Here is a 12598-nt window from a genome sequence, read left to right as displayed (position 1 = left end):
GCCTCCTCTACAAGATGAGGGGTGGGGAGGGGGGAAGGGAAATGGGGACCATGACATGTGAAAGGGTATCAATGTGTGGGAATTAATGCACCATTTATCTGGCAAATATCATGTAACCCTTCTATTAATTACAATAAAAAATATATTTAAAAAAATGCCTCCTCTAAGGCAGGAGCCAATGGCTCACTCCTGTAATCCAAAATCCAAGCTACTCAGGAGGCTGAGATCTGAGGATCACAGTTCAAAGCCAGCGGGGACATGAAAACGTCTGTGAGACTCCTATATCCATTTAACCAGAAAACCAGAAGTGGCACTGTGGCTGAAATAGTAAACCACTATCCTTGGGTAGAAGAGCTCAGGGACAGCACCCACGTCCAAAGTTCAAGCCCCACAACTGACCAAGAAAAAAAATAACAAAAAAACCCCTCTGATCATATAAAATAATGTTTATCAAAAGGAACTCCAAGAAATGGAAAGAAGGTTTTTTCTTTTCTTTTTGTCTTGTTTATCTTCCTTTGGGGTGGTAATGGAGCAGAAGTGGTGGACCAAAAGGTGAATAAATGCAACAGTGGTACTCAGTATGTTGAAAATGAACTATATAACTTGTGGTAGGGGACAGAGGGAAAAATGGGAGCACACAAAAGAAGGAGTGACAGTTGTCCAAAAAGAAATGTACTCATTACCTGACTTATGAAAAGGTAACCCCTCTGTATATCAACTTTATAACAACAATAAAAATATTTGACTAATCCCCATTTCATTTGGAGCCCCAAGCTTTCAGATTTGAAGGTATGAGAGTCTACAATACAGTAAAATTTAAGCACTTCAGGAATTCTGCCTGTCCAAGATAATTAGTAGGCTTTGTGTGAGAAACCAAAAGGTAGAACAGTAGAACATACATCTAAAAATTCATACATTGAGAAATTCATACTCTTATCTGGGAAAAAAAGAGAATACATGAAAATTTCTAAACTCGAAAGTGCATAAAAAGCAAGTTGTGTTGTAGAATACTGATGGTTCACACCTGTAATCTTAGCTACTCAGGAGGCTGAATCTAAGGAATATGCAGTTCAGAGCCAGCGTAGTAGAAAAAGTCCAAGAGACTTATCTCCAGTGAGCTAGAAAATGCCGAAGTGAGGCTTGGCTCAAGGGTAGGGCAGTAGTCTTGAGCAGAAGAGCTCAAGGACAGTGCCCAGACCAAGTTCAAGCCTCATGACCCACAAAAAAAAAAAAAAAAAAAAGAACCAAGAAAGAAAGAAAGATAATCTAGCAAATCATTTTTTGTGTCTTGTGATTTCAGATAAATCCAAACTTAGAAGACCAGACTTAAGAAATACTGGTTTACTAATGGCTGGCTCTGAACCACTCTCTGAACCACTCTGTAAAGAAATGTCTATCTCTAGTCAAACATAGAATACAATACTGCCAGGTAAACCCATTACAGATGACAAAAATATCAAGGAAGCAAGTTTACCAGGTTTATCGTTTTTATGATTGTGTGACAAGAGATCAAAAGAAAATCACTCATACATCAACTCCAATTCCAGAGAATACTGACTTACTTCAGGTGATAGAACTCTACCACTTTTAAGTTTTTCATCCACACTGTTTCTTTGTCTCTGGAGAAGATCCTTTTCTTTCTGGAGAACTTGAACTTGAACTGAAATCTTTATTTTCTCCTCAGCTGTGCTGCTCTCAAACTGCATATTCTTTTCAGACAACTCCTTGTCCAGCAAATTCAGGCGAGTTGATATTTTCAAACTATCAGTGCTTAAGGCCTAAAAAGATACAACCCACCAAATAACCCCAAAAACAGTTACTAGAAATTCAGACTGTGTATAAATCAGAAAACAAACCAGAAAATTACTAACAAATATATTTTAGCCTTTAAATTATTTTTTTCTCCTATGAATTTAGGGGGGTGGAGGTTCTATATCAAAATTTTAAGTTGAGGCCAAGTGGCTGTAGCTCTCTGTTATAATGCTTAGCTACACAGATGGCTGAGACCTGAAGGACTGAGGTTCAAAGTCAGCCCATGCAGAAAAGTCTATAACACTCCATCTCTAGTTACCCAACCAAATGCCAAACTGGAGGTATGACAGGTATGACTGAAGTGGTAAAGTACCAGCTGTGAGCAAGCAAGCAAGCCGAGCAAGTATATGACATATTAAATTCAAGTCCCAGTACAGGCCTGAGTACACACACACAGACACACATACATACAATACTAATCTGAATGCCTTAAGTGACGTTTTCAGAGGTAGTATTTTTCTTTTCTGGAAACATTCTGCCTGCAACCTCCATCCTCCTGCTGGATCACATTTTGGGAATCTGAAGAATTTTTTTTCAGGGCCAGGAGTTTGGCCTAGTGGTAGAGTGCTTGCCTAGCATGCATAAAAGACCCAGGTTTGATTCCTTGGTACCACATACATAGAAAAAAAGCCGGAAGTGGTGCTGAGGCTCAAGTGGTACAGCTTGTAGCCTTGAGAAAGCCCAAGGACAGTACTCAAGCCCTGAGTTCAAGGCCCAGGACTGGGGCTTAAAGTCAGGGCCCAGTCACTGTTCTTGAAGTTTTGTGCTCAAGGCTTAGTACCCTATAACTTTGAACTGCAGCACCAGTTTTGGCTTTTTGGTAGTTGACTAGAAATTTGGATATAAGAATCTCACAGATTTTCTTGCTTAGGCTGGCTTGGAACTGCAATCCTCAAACCTAAGCCTCCTGAGGAGTTAGGATTACAGACAGGAATGAGCCACTGACCCCCGGCACCAAATCTTAAAACCTCCAAGTTTTAAAATCTCTTTTTAGGAACTATTTCAGAAAATCTGCTGTTCTTCTGCTAGGAAGTATAAATCCACTTTCCAACATATTTGGGATGATATCAGGGTTAGGAACTGGATTCACAGGTATGTTTACATTCATCCTGTTTGGAGTTTTTGACTAATTCTGACCCTTTAAGATACCTAGTTCAGTATTCAGAAAAGAAACTACATTTCCCTATTTTTATCCTATGCTTTACTTCTGCCTTCTGAAAATTCTAGTCCTCTTTTTTTTTCTTTTTGTTGCCCTAGGTGAATTGTAACTCACAAAAGCCATTATTTTCTTTCAAAAAATTAAATTTTTTTACCAGTCCTTGGGCTTGAACTCAGGGCCTGACCACTATCTTTGGGTTTCCCAAAGCTAGAGCTCTACCACATGAGTCACAGCACCACTTCCAGCTTTTTCTGTGTATGGAGGAATTGAACCCTGGTCTTCATACATGCTAGGCAAGCACTCTACCACCAGGCCAAAGTCCCAGGCTAAAGCCATTATTTTCTTAAAGGATGAAAAAGCTAAAGCCAAAAAACTATGCTCTTTGGGTTTTTTTGTTTTTGTTTTTTTTTGCCAGTCCTGGGGACTGAACTCAGAGCCTGGGCACCATCCTTGAGCTTTGTCAAGGCTAGCCTTCTACCACTTGAGCACTTGAGGCATAGCACCACTTCTGGCTTTTTCTATGTATGTGGTACCATGGAATTGAACTCAGGGTTTTGTCTATACTAGGAAATTGCTCCCACTAAGCCACATTCCTGGCCTCTTTTTTTTTTTTTTAAGTTTTTTATTGTGTGTTTCATAAGACATTTGTGTCACATACCCCTCATTTCCATCACTCTCTAGACCTGAATTTCGGCTTCTTTTATTCTACTAAATCATTAACTTCCATTTACTTTTCATCTTATAGTTCTTTTTAGTCTTGTGTCATCTTATATCCTTTACTGTTTTATAGCTTTTTTCTTGAATAGGAATTTTAATGAAATATAATTCATATACCACACAATTCATCTATTTAAGGCATATACATGGGGTTATATATATTAAGAGTTATACCATCAATTACAACATTTTCATAATCCTCGAAAAAGAAACACCATCCCAGGTAACAACAATTCCATTCCCCTTGCCCCCCAATACTCCCCAGCTTAAGTAACCAGCATTTTACTTTCTGCTCTATGGAATTACTTATTTGGGTCTCAAACTCAGGAGTGCATCAGCCATCTAAGTACTATAACTGTGTGTCACCATGCTAAGCACCAACATTTCTTTTTTTTTCTTTCTCCATATATTTTTTATTGTAATTAATAGAAGGGTTACATTATATTCACCAGATAGAAGGTGCATTACTTCACATTCATTGATACCCTTTCTCATGTCTTGGTCCCCATTTCCCTCCCCCGTTCCCTATCGGATTTCAAGTAACCAAACACAAGGTAAAATACTGTAACAATATGAGATAACCAAGGGACATCAAAGGAGATGAGAGATAACATAGTACAATAAGGACAACAATCACTCATTATAGGCTTTTGTTTCTATATACTGGAGGTCCTTTCATCTTTATGGCCTTATGTATCTAGGTTTTCCTCTATTGTAAATCTCTGCTAGGAGAGCCAAGGTTTCTACTGATTAGGACAAATGAGGGAAACCATTGAGTTTAAGTTCCTTTGAGTCTGGCTTACTTCATTCACTTAATATGATTTTTTCTAAGTGTTTCCATTTCCTTACAAATGGGGCAATGTCATTCTTTCTGACAGCGCATAGAATTCCATTGTGTACAAATACCACAACTTGTTGATCCACTCATCAACTGAGGGACATCTGGGTTGGTTCCATATCTTTGCTATGGTAAATAGTGTTGCAATGAACATTGTTTTTCTTTAAATTTTCTTTCTTTTTTCTTTTTAAGATTTACTTAGGAGTTGGGAATGTGGCTTAATGGTACAGTAGTGCTTTCTTAGCATGCATGATGCCCTGGGTTCAGTTTGTTAGTACCACATAAACAGAAAAAGCTGGAAGTGGTGCTGTGGCTCAAGTAGTAGAATTCTAGAGCAAAGAAAGCTCAAGGACACTGAGTTCAAGACACAGGGATGACAAAAAAAAAGATTTACTTAGTAAGAATTTTAGTATTTCAGATAAACTAAGGGGAAACAGAAACATTTTCTCTCCCCACAAAGAAAAACAGAGTTAAAGATTCCTTGTTTGTAAGCCTGGAGCGGTGGCACATGCCTGTAATCCTAGCTGCTCAGGAGGCTGGGATCTGAGGATTGAGGTTTAAAGTCAGCCCTAAAATCCATGAGACTCTTATTTCCACTTAACCATTAGAAAACCAGAAGTGGCCCTGTGGCTCAAGAGGTAGGGTGGCTGCCTTGAGCTGAAGAGCTCAGGGACAACGCCCAGGCCCTGAGTTCAAGACCCACAACTGACAAAAAAAAAGATTCTTCGGACAAGGACTTGGTATTTAGGTTGACCCACAACCCATGATGTTCGTACCTCAGCCTCCCAAATACTGGGAGTTACCACCATGTGAGTTACCACCATGCCTGGCTTGTGACCAAACTGAATTTATGTATAATGTGAATAAATCCCATTTCTGTCATTTTAGTAGGGCAGTGTGCTTGTATTCCTTATCTGAAATGTGCATAAATCAGATTTTATAAACATTTCTCAATTTTAAGGCTTTGTTCCAGAAAGATCCTAATTTCAGGGTTCCCTTGTTTAATTAAAACAGTTTTTAAAGAATCAATTTTCACTTGCTTTATTGTTATTTCCATTAATTTGTACTCCCTACTTAACATAGAATGTTCTTACCCCTAAAAATTACACCTCCTTGAAGAGAAAACATTTTTCTTTTAGTTTCTTTTCAGTATCACAAAGTAAACTAATTTCAGAGAAAGTATTTTCTTCCTAATTTTTGTTCTTTGTTCTACTTTTCTTTCCATTTATAATACACAACATATAAAAGTCCAACTAATTTTCTTTTGTTCACTCACTTGGGACTTTAATAGTTAATATTTTCCTGTGATTTATATATATTTGAGAGATAACTTTTTCCATTTGACCCTGACAGCCAGTTTTAACAAGTTATCTAGATGTAGTGCCAGCAACTAAGCTGGTTGGAGAGACCACCCCAACATTTTAAGTGGCCTTTTGGTTAAAGCTATTTCAATAGAGATTGAGAAATGGAGGTAAATATAGCTTCCCATTATTATCAGCCTGTTATACTAATGTGCAGAGGTCAAGAGCACACTGTTAACTCAGATCCTACTGATCAAAATGCTGGCTAAATGGCAAGTGTAATATAAGGGTTGTTGGCTGCTCCTCTGGAGTCCATGACTTAATGTATGGATGGCCTAGGATCCAAGACTGGCTAGAGATGAAGTTATATTCAAGTTTGGGAAAGACAGCTTCAGTTTTAGATACTATTGTTGACAATATGGCTTCTAATTTCCCCACCACCATTTCTTTTTCAAAAACTGAAATTCAGACAAACTTGTACATAGAACTACATCTTTAACTGGTCCTTAAATCCAACTCATCTAGTAAAACCTTGGGGAAGTTTTTAAATACTTTATAACTTAAAGTATAAACAAAGCATCATTTTACAAAGTCTTCTTTCTTTATAAGACCCTGCCAATTCCTAACTTTGGGTAGTGGTGATAACTAGGTAGATTTAAAATTCATTCTTAGCCAGGCACGGTGGTTCACGCCTGTAATCCTAGCTACTCTGGAGGCTGAGATCGGAAGAACACGGTTCAAAGCCAGCCAGGGAAATACAAAGCCAAGAGACTCTTATCTCCAGTTAAGTGGGGTTTGGCTCAAGGGTAGGGCGGTAGCCTTGAACTGAAGAGCTCAGGGATAGAGCCCAGGCCAAGTTCAAGCCTCATGGCCCACAAAAAAATTAAATAAAATCTATTTTTACAAATTATTGATATTCAACTATAAAGTATCAAATGATACAATTAAAATACTAAAGTTAATAAATCTTAATAAAGATTGCCTGGGGCTTAGAGGAAAGGAAGTAAGAAATTACTGCTTTATGGTTACCAAGTTTCTATTTGTTTTATTAAAAAGTTTTAGTAATAGTTGTGATGGTTTTACAACACTAGAAATGTAATTATTTGAATTGTATACTCAATAGGAATTAAAATGGCAAATTTTAGGGTGGACAAGGCAGGAAGATCTCAAGTTTAAGGCCAGTCTAGGCTATATAACCACAAAAAAGGTAAATACTATATTTAAAAACATTTTGCCACAATAATGACATTAACAATCATACCTGAAGAATACTCACCATTTCACTTCAAAATTGAAATATTTTGGTGATGGTTGTTTGGCAATAATAAGAAAACTATAATAATGTAATAATAAGAAAACTATATTTCTTTTTTTCTTTTTCTTTTTCTGGCATTACTGGGTAATGGCCTTGTGCTGACTGGACAAGCATTCCATCATTTGAACCTTTCTTGGACTAGCTTTTGGTTTCTAACTTCATAATTATACAATTTACCTTTTGGGGGAAAAAAAAACCCAAGAACCAGAATTAAATAACAATTTATACAAAATACCTGACTAGATCTCAACTTCTTACTCTCCAGGTGGCTCTTCTCCTGTAGCAAGGCCTCCTTCTTAGAAACTATGGCTTCCCGTTTCTTTAGGTCTTCTTCCAGCTGTTCTAATTCTTGGCGTTGGTTCAGAACTTTCTCTACTTCCTCATCTAACCATTTCTTTTGCTCATCCAATTTCTACATTAAAATAAAAAAACATAATTTGTTTTTCCTCCTCACATAAAAATTACATGGTGATAATACCATTTTGGACTGGCTAAAAAATAAACATGAAAACAACTGGTAAAAAATAACTCACATTCCTCTTTGAAACCATAAGGAATGATTCTAGTTAACATGTTGAGCTGCTTTTTTAAGAAGTAAAAATTGATTCCCCAAATATGCTCGAATGTGAAGTATTTCAGCCTGAAAAAAGGGGGAGGGGTGACAAATTTCTCAACATGTATTAAAGAATTTTTCTATTGTTAGAGGTGCACAACTTCCTCCTCATACACAGACAGTTGCTCTACCAGTCAGTCTATCATCCCCCAAGTTGAGTTACTTCATTAACTGTAGGAGCTATAATTTTCATCTTTCTATCCATAATAGCTGAAGCATGGCCTCGCTCACTAAAGAAAATGTCAACTGAGGAAGTAATGCTTAATTCAATCATTAATCAGTAGCGTAACAACCAATTTATATTGAAGTTAACTTCTGCTATTAGAAGATAAAAAGCCAGAAACAATTCTGTTAAAGAAACAAGTGTAAATGTAAGTACAAATGGAATATGAACCAGTGGAACAGCACTCTAATGTGCTCTACCAAAAGGACAAAGTGGTACAAAGACACTGAAAACAATTTTTAAAAAATTAACAGAACAATAATATCCAGCTGCTTATGGACCTGGTAAAAGTAACTCTTCCAAATTAGTACTGAGACAATGAGGTAGTAAACGTACATGAGAAAAAGTAAGTAAAATGGCCAAGGCAACAAAGGCACCAAAGCTAGTCAGTCTAACATCCAGATATATATGCTATGCTCTTCTATTGAATACTAAAGTAGAAGCTTGACAGTCATTAGGACAGGGAGAGTTAACTATTGAAAGTAATTTCCTTTCTAGACTTAGAAAGTCTAAGAGGAGACATACAGAGTCTGCAATTAAACAAAGTCATTCCTCAACTGTGAACAGTGTTTGAAAGATCTTTGTAAGCTCTGTTCCAACAGTAGAAAAACAAAAACAAAAAAAAGTAAACGTCTGTTGAAGACATTTCTGAGTAAACAGAGTATGTGTGGGAATATATCCATGTCCTAATTGTCTCTATTAAGATATGTATAATTTGGGCTGCAAGTGTGGCCTAGTGGTAGAGTACTTGCCTGGCATGCATGAAGCCTAGGGTTCGATTCCTCCATGCCACATACACAGAAAAAGCCAGATGTAGTGCTGTGGCTCAAGTGCTAGAGCACCAGCCTTGAGAAAGCCCAAGGACAGTGCCCAGACCTTGAGTTCAAGGCTCTGGACTGGCAAAAAAAAAAAGATGTAAAATTTGAGGGGAGTAAAATTTTCACAATTAAGATAGATGTATTTACATTTGGAGTATACAATTTTATGGACATTTTCCTTTAATTTTTCATTTCTTTGAATTTTGAAATTACATTATGGATTATGACTTTTTATTTTCAAATTCAGAACTAAAATAAGTTCTTTAATATTTATTGTGTATATCCAATTTGGAGCTGTCTGAATGCAGAGCTCTTATTTTTAGAAATAACACCTGTGTCCATAGAAATAAACCAGACTGCAGTCAGAATGAATAGAAGCTAGTGAACACAAAGTCTATATATCTGTAGCCCATGACCTTCAAATAAACATATCTCTTTTAAAATAAAAACAAGCAATTTATGGGTCAGAAAATTAATTTTTAGTGTTAAGGAATATTAAAAATTTTACACAGGAGTATTTGAGATTTTATTCAGAACCCACACTTTTGACTTATAGTTAGACAACCTTCAAAAAGGAGGAAACAGAAACAGGGCATTCTACCTGTTCAAAAGAGCCTTTGTACGTTTGCAGGTGGTATGTGTGAAGGTCTTGAGCTTTCAGCTTTAGACCTTCTTCCTGTTTACTTTTTAACTGGAGCTCCTGTAGAAAAAGAAATAAAAGATACTTCAATTTTTTTTTTCTTTGTTGGTCATGGGGCTTGGACTCTGGGCCTGGGCGCTGTCCCTGAGCTCTTCAGCTCAAGGTTACAGCCCTGCCCCTTTGAGCCACTGCCCCATTTCTGGTTTTCCAGTGGTTAATTGGAGATAAGTCTCATGGTCTTTAGTGCCTGGGCTGGCTTTGAACAGTGATCCTCTGATCTCAGCCTAATTGAGTAGCTAGGATTACAAGTGTGAGCCACCGCACCCAGCTAACTTCAACACTTTTGCTACCTGGTTATTATTAAATATGCAGATAATAGCTTTTATCTTGTTTGCTGTTTGTTTGTTTTGGCCAGTCCTGGCTTGAACTCAGGGCCTGGGCACTGTCCTTGGGCTTTCTCCAGGATAGAGCTCTATCACTTGAGTCACAGCACCACTTCTACCTTTTTTTTCTATGTCTGTAGTACCAAGGAATCAAACCAGGGTTTTTATGCATACTAGGCAAGCACTCTACCGCTAGGCCAAACACTCAGCCCCTTGTTTGCTGGTTTTTACTTTGAGTGCTATAACTTAAACTCAGGATCTTGAGTATAATAAGTGTATATCCAACTACTGAGCTATACTTACCACAACCTGAGAATCATTTTCTTAACATTTATTTTTCCTGGCTGCAAAAAGAAAATGAGTGACTGAAAAATGGGGATTTTTGAAAAAAAAAGTGTTAAGAGTATTTGCCTAACATGCTAGACATCCATAGGTTTGCCCATAATTAATTTAAATACCATTTATAAGCCAGGCATGGATGGCTCCTGCCTCTAACTCTAGCTACTCAGAAAGCTGAGACCTGAGAATCATGATTCAAAGTCAGAGCAGGAAAGACTGTGAAACTCTTGTGTTAATTAACCAACAAAAAAAGCCAGACATGGAGCTGTGGCTCAAGTGGTAGAGTACTAGCCTTGAGGGGAAAAAGCATCCAGGCCTGAAATACACACATACAAAATTACTTACAGTTAGCAAGGGGTATATTTGAGTTTATTATAGTAAAAATGCAAAAGAGAAGTAAGAGTCACACTTATGGTACTCACAAATAAGGACTCAAAACTTTCATAAGCCTTGCAAGACAGATAATTCTCTTAGTTTGTTTCTCTCCACATGTTTAGGGTCAAGAAGCTGGCTACCAGTAAACTTTGGCAGGAACCAGACTAAAGCCATGGATAAAGAACCCATTTCTGAACTAAAGTTGGATCCTTCTTTGTCACCCAGCACCAGAATTAATTCCAAATGGATCAAAGACCTCGAGGTAAAAGCAGATACACTGAAAACTTTACAAGAAGGAATAGGAGATACACTAGGTCTCCGTGGCACAGGTCAATATTTTCTTAAAAAGGACCCAGAAACACAATAAATCAGAGAAAGTCTGAATAAGTGGGACTGCATTAAATTGCACAGCTTCTGTATGGCAAAGGATATAGCTAGCAAATTAACTAGAAAGCCTACAGAGTGGGAGAAGATTTTCACTAACCATACAATAGACAAAGGCCTCATATCTAAAATATATCAATAGCTCAAAAAATTGAATCACTCCAAAACTAATCTCCAAAGAAACAACCATCCCATTCAAAGATGGGCCAAAGACTTAAAGAGAGTCTTCTCTGAAGAAGAAATAAAAATGGCCTATAGACACATGAAGAAATGCTCAACATCTCTGGCCATAAAAGAAAAGCAAATCAAAACAACTCTTAAGATTCCAATTCACTCCAGTAAGAAAGGCCATGATCAAGAAATTTAATAACAACAGATGCTGGAGGGGATGTGGCTAGGAGGGATCACTACTACACTGTTGGTGGGAGTGCAAACTCGTTCAACCACTGTGGAAAGCAGTATGGCAGTTCCTCAAAAGACTAAACATAGAACTCCCCTATGACCCAGCAATGCCACTACTTGGTATTTACCCAATCCTCCAGAAACAAGGACATACTAAATCCACTAGCACAACAATGTTCATTGCAGCACTATTTACCATAGCAAAGACATGGAACAAACCCAGATGCCACTCAGTTGATTTACCATAGCAAAGATATGGAACCAACCCAGATGCCCCTCAGTCGATGAGTGGATCAACAAGATGTGGTATTTATACACAATGGAATTCTATGTTGCTGTGAGAAAGAACAACATCACCCCATTTGTAAGGAAATGGAAAGACTTAGAAAAAAATCACATTAGGTGAAGAAAGCCAGACTCAAGGCTCAATGGTTTCCCTCATTTATCATAATCAGTAGAAACCTTGGGCTCTCCTAACAGAGATTTACAATAGAGGAAAACCTAGATACATAAGGCCATATAGTATGACGCTAAATAAAAGGACCTCCAGTATATGGAAACAAAAGCCATATAATGAATGATTGTTGTCCTTAATGTACTTATCTCTCATCTCTTTTGCTGTCCCTGGTTATCATATTGTTACAGTATTTTACCTTGTTATCTGATATATTGTATATATGCTTATTTAGTTATTTGAAATAGGATAGGGAAGGGGGGAAAACAAGATGAGGGGCAGAGGTGGTGGGAGGTAAATGGGGACCAAGACATGAGAAAGGGTATCAATGTTTGTGAAGTAATGCACCTTCTATCTGGTGAATATAATGTAACCCTTCTATTAATTACAATAAAAATAGATTAAAAAAGAACCCATTTCTGTTAGTGGTTCATAATGGGTAAGTACAAAAACTGAAGGTCTGTGGTTAGACATCAGTTTGGGAGGATAATTGTGTGTGTGTGTGTATATATATATATATATATATATATATATATATATATATATATGCATGGTCTGATAATTTAAAAGAGACTGTAAGTCAGGTGCTGGTGGTACATAGTTGTAATCCTAGCTACTTGGAAGGCCAAGATAAAAAAGGATCATAGTTCATAGCAGCCTAGCCACACACAGATGGTCCTTCCCATCTCAACCAATAGCTGGTGCAGTCATTTGTGATGTTATCCTATCTTGGAGTCTGAGATTGAGATGATTACAGTTCCAGACCAGCCTAGGCAGAAAAAAAAAAAAAACAGGAAGATTGAAGTCCAGGTAGGAAATGCAACT

At 37.4% G+C, this 12598-nt stretch overlaps 1 protein-coding gene across 1 annotated transcript in view; it reads right to left on the bottom strand.

Annotated features, from left to right (window-relative positions):
- Kif27 (kinesin family member 27) overlaps nucleotides 1–12598 on the bottom strand; it is a 115084-nt gene that overhangs the window by 25794 nt on the left and 76692 nt on the right. The window contains exons 12-14 of the mRNA XM_090329471.1: nucleotides 9398–9496; nucleotides 7378–7554; nucleotides 1563–1778 (exon numbers count right to left, since the gene is read on the bottom strand). Coding sequence (XP_090185597.1) covers nucleotides 1563–1778; nucleotides 7378–7554; nucleotides 9398–9496 — 492 coding nt within the window. The remainder of the gene's footprint in view (nucleotides 1–1562; nucleotides 1779–7377; nucleotides 7555–9397; nucleotides 9497–12598) is intronic.

This window comes from Megascapheus bottae, chromosome 3 (genome assembly GCF_031878675.1).
Source record: "Megascapheus bottae isolate mThoBot1 chromosome 3, mThoBot2.hap1, whole genome shotgun sequence".
NCBI lineage: Eukaryota > Metazoa > Chordata > Mammalia > Rodentia > Geomyidae > Megascapheus > Megascapheus bottae.
The sequence above is the reverse complement of the archived record's forward strand: the minus strand, read 5'-3'. Positions and strand labels throughout refer to the sequence as shown.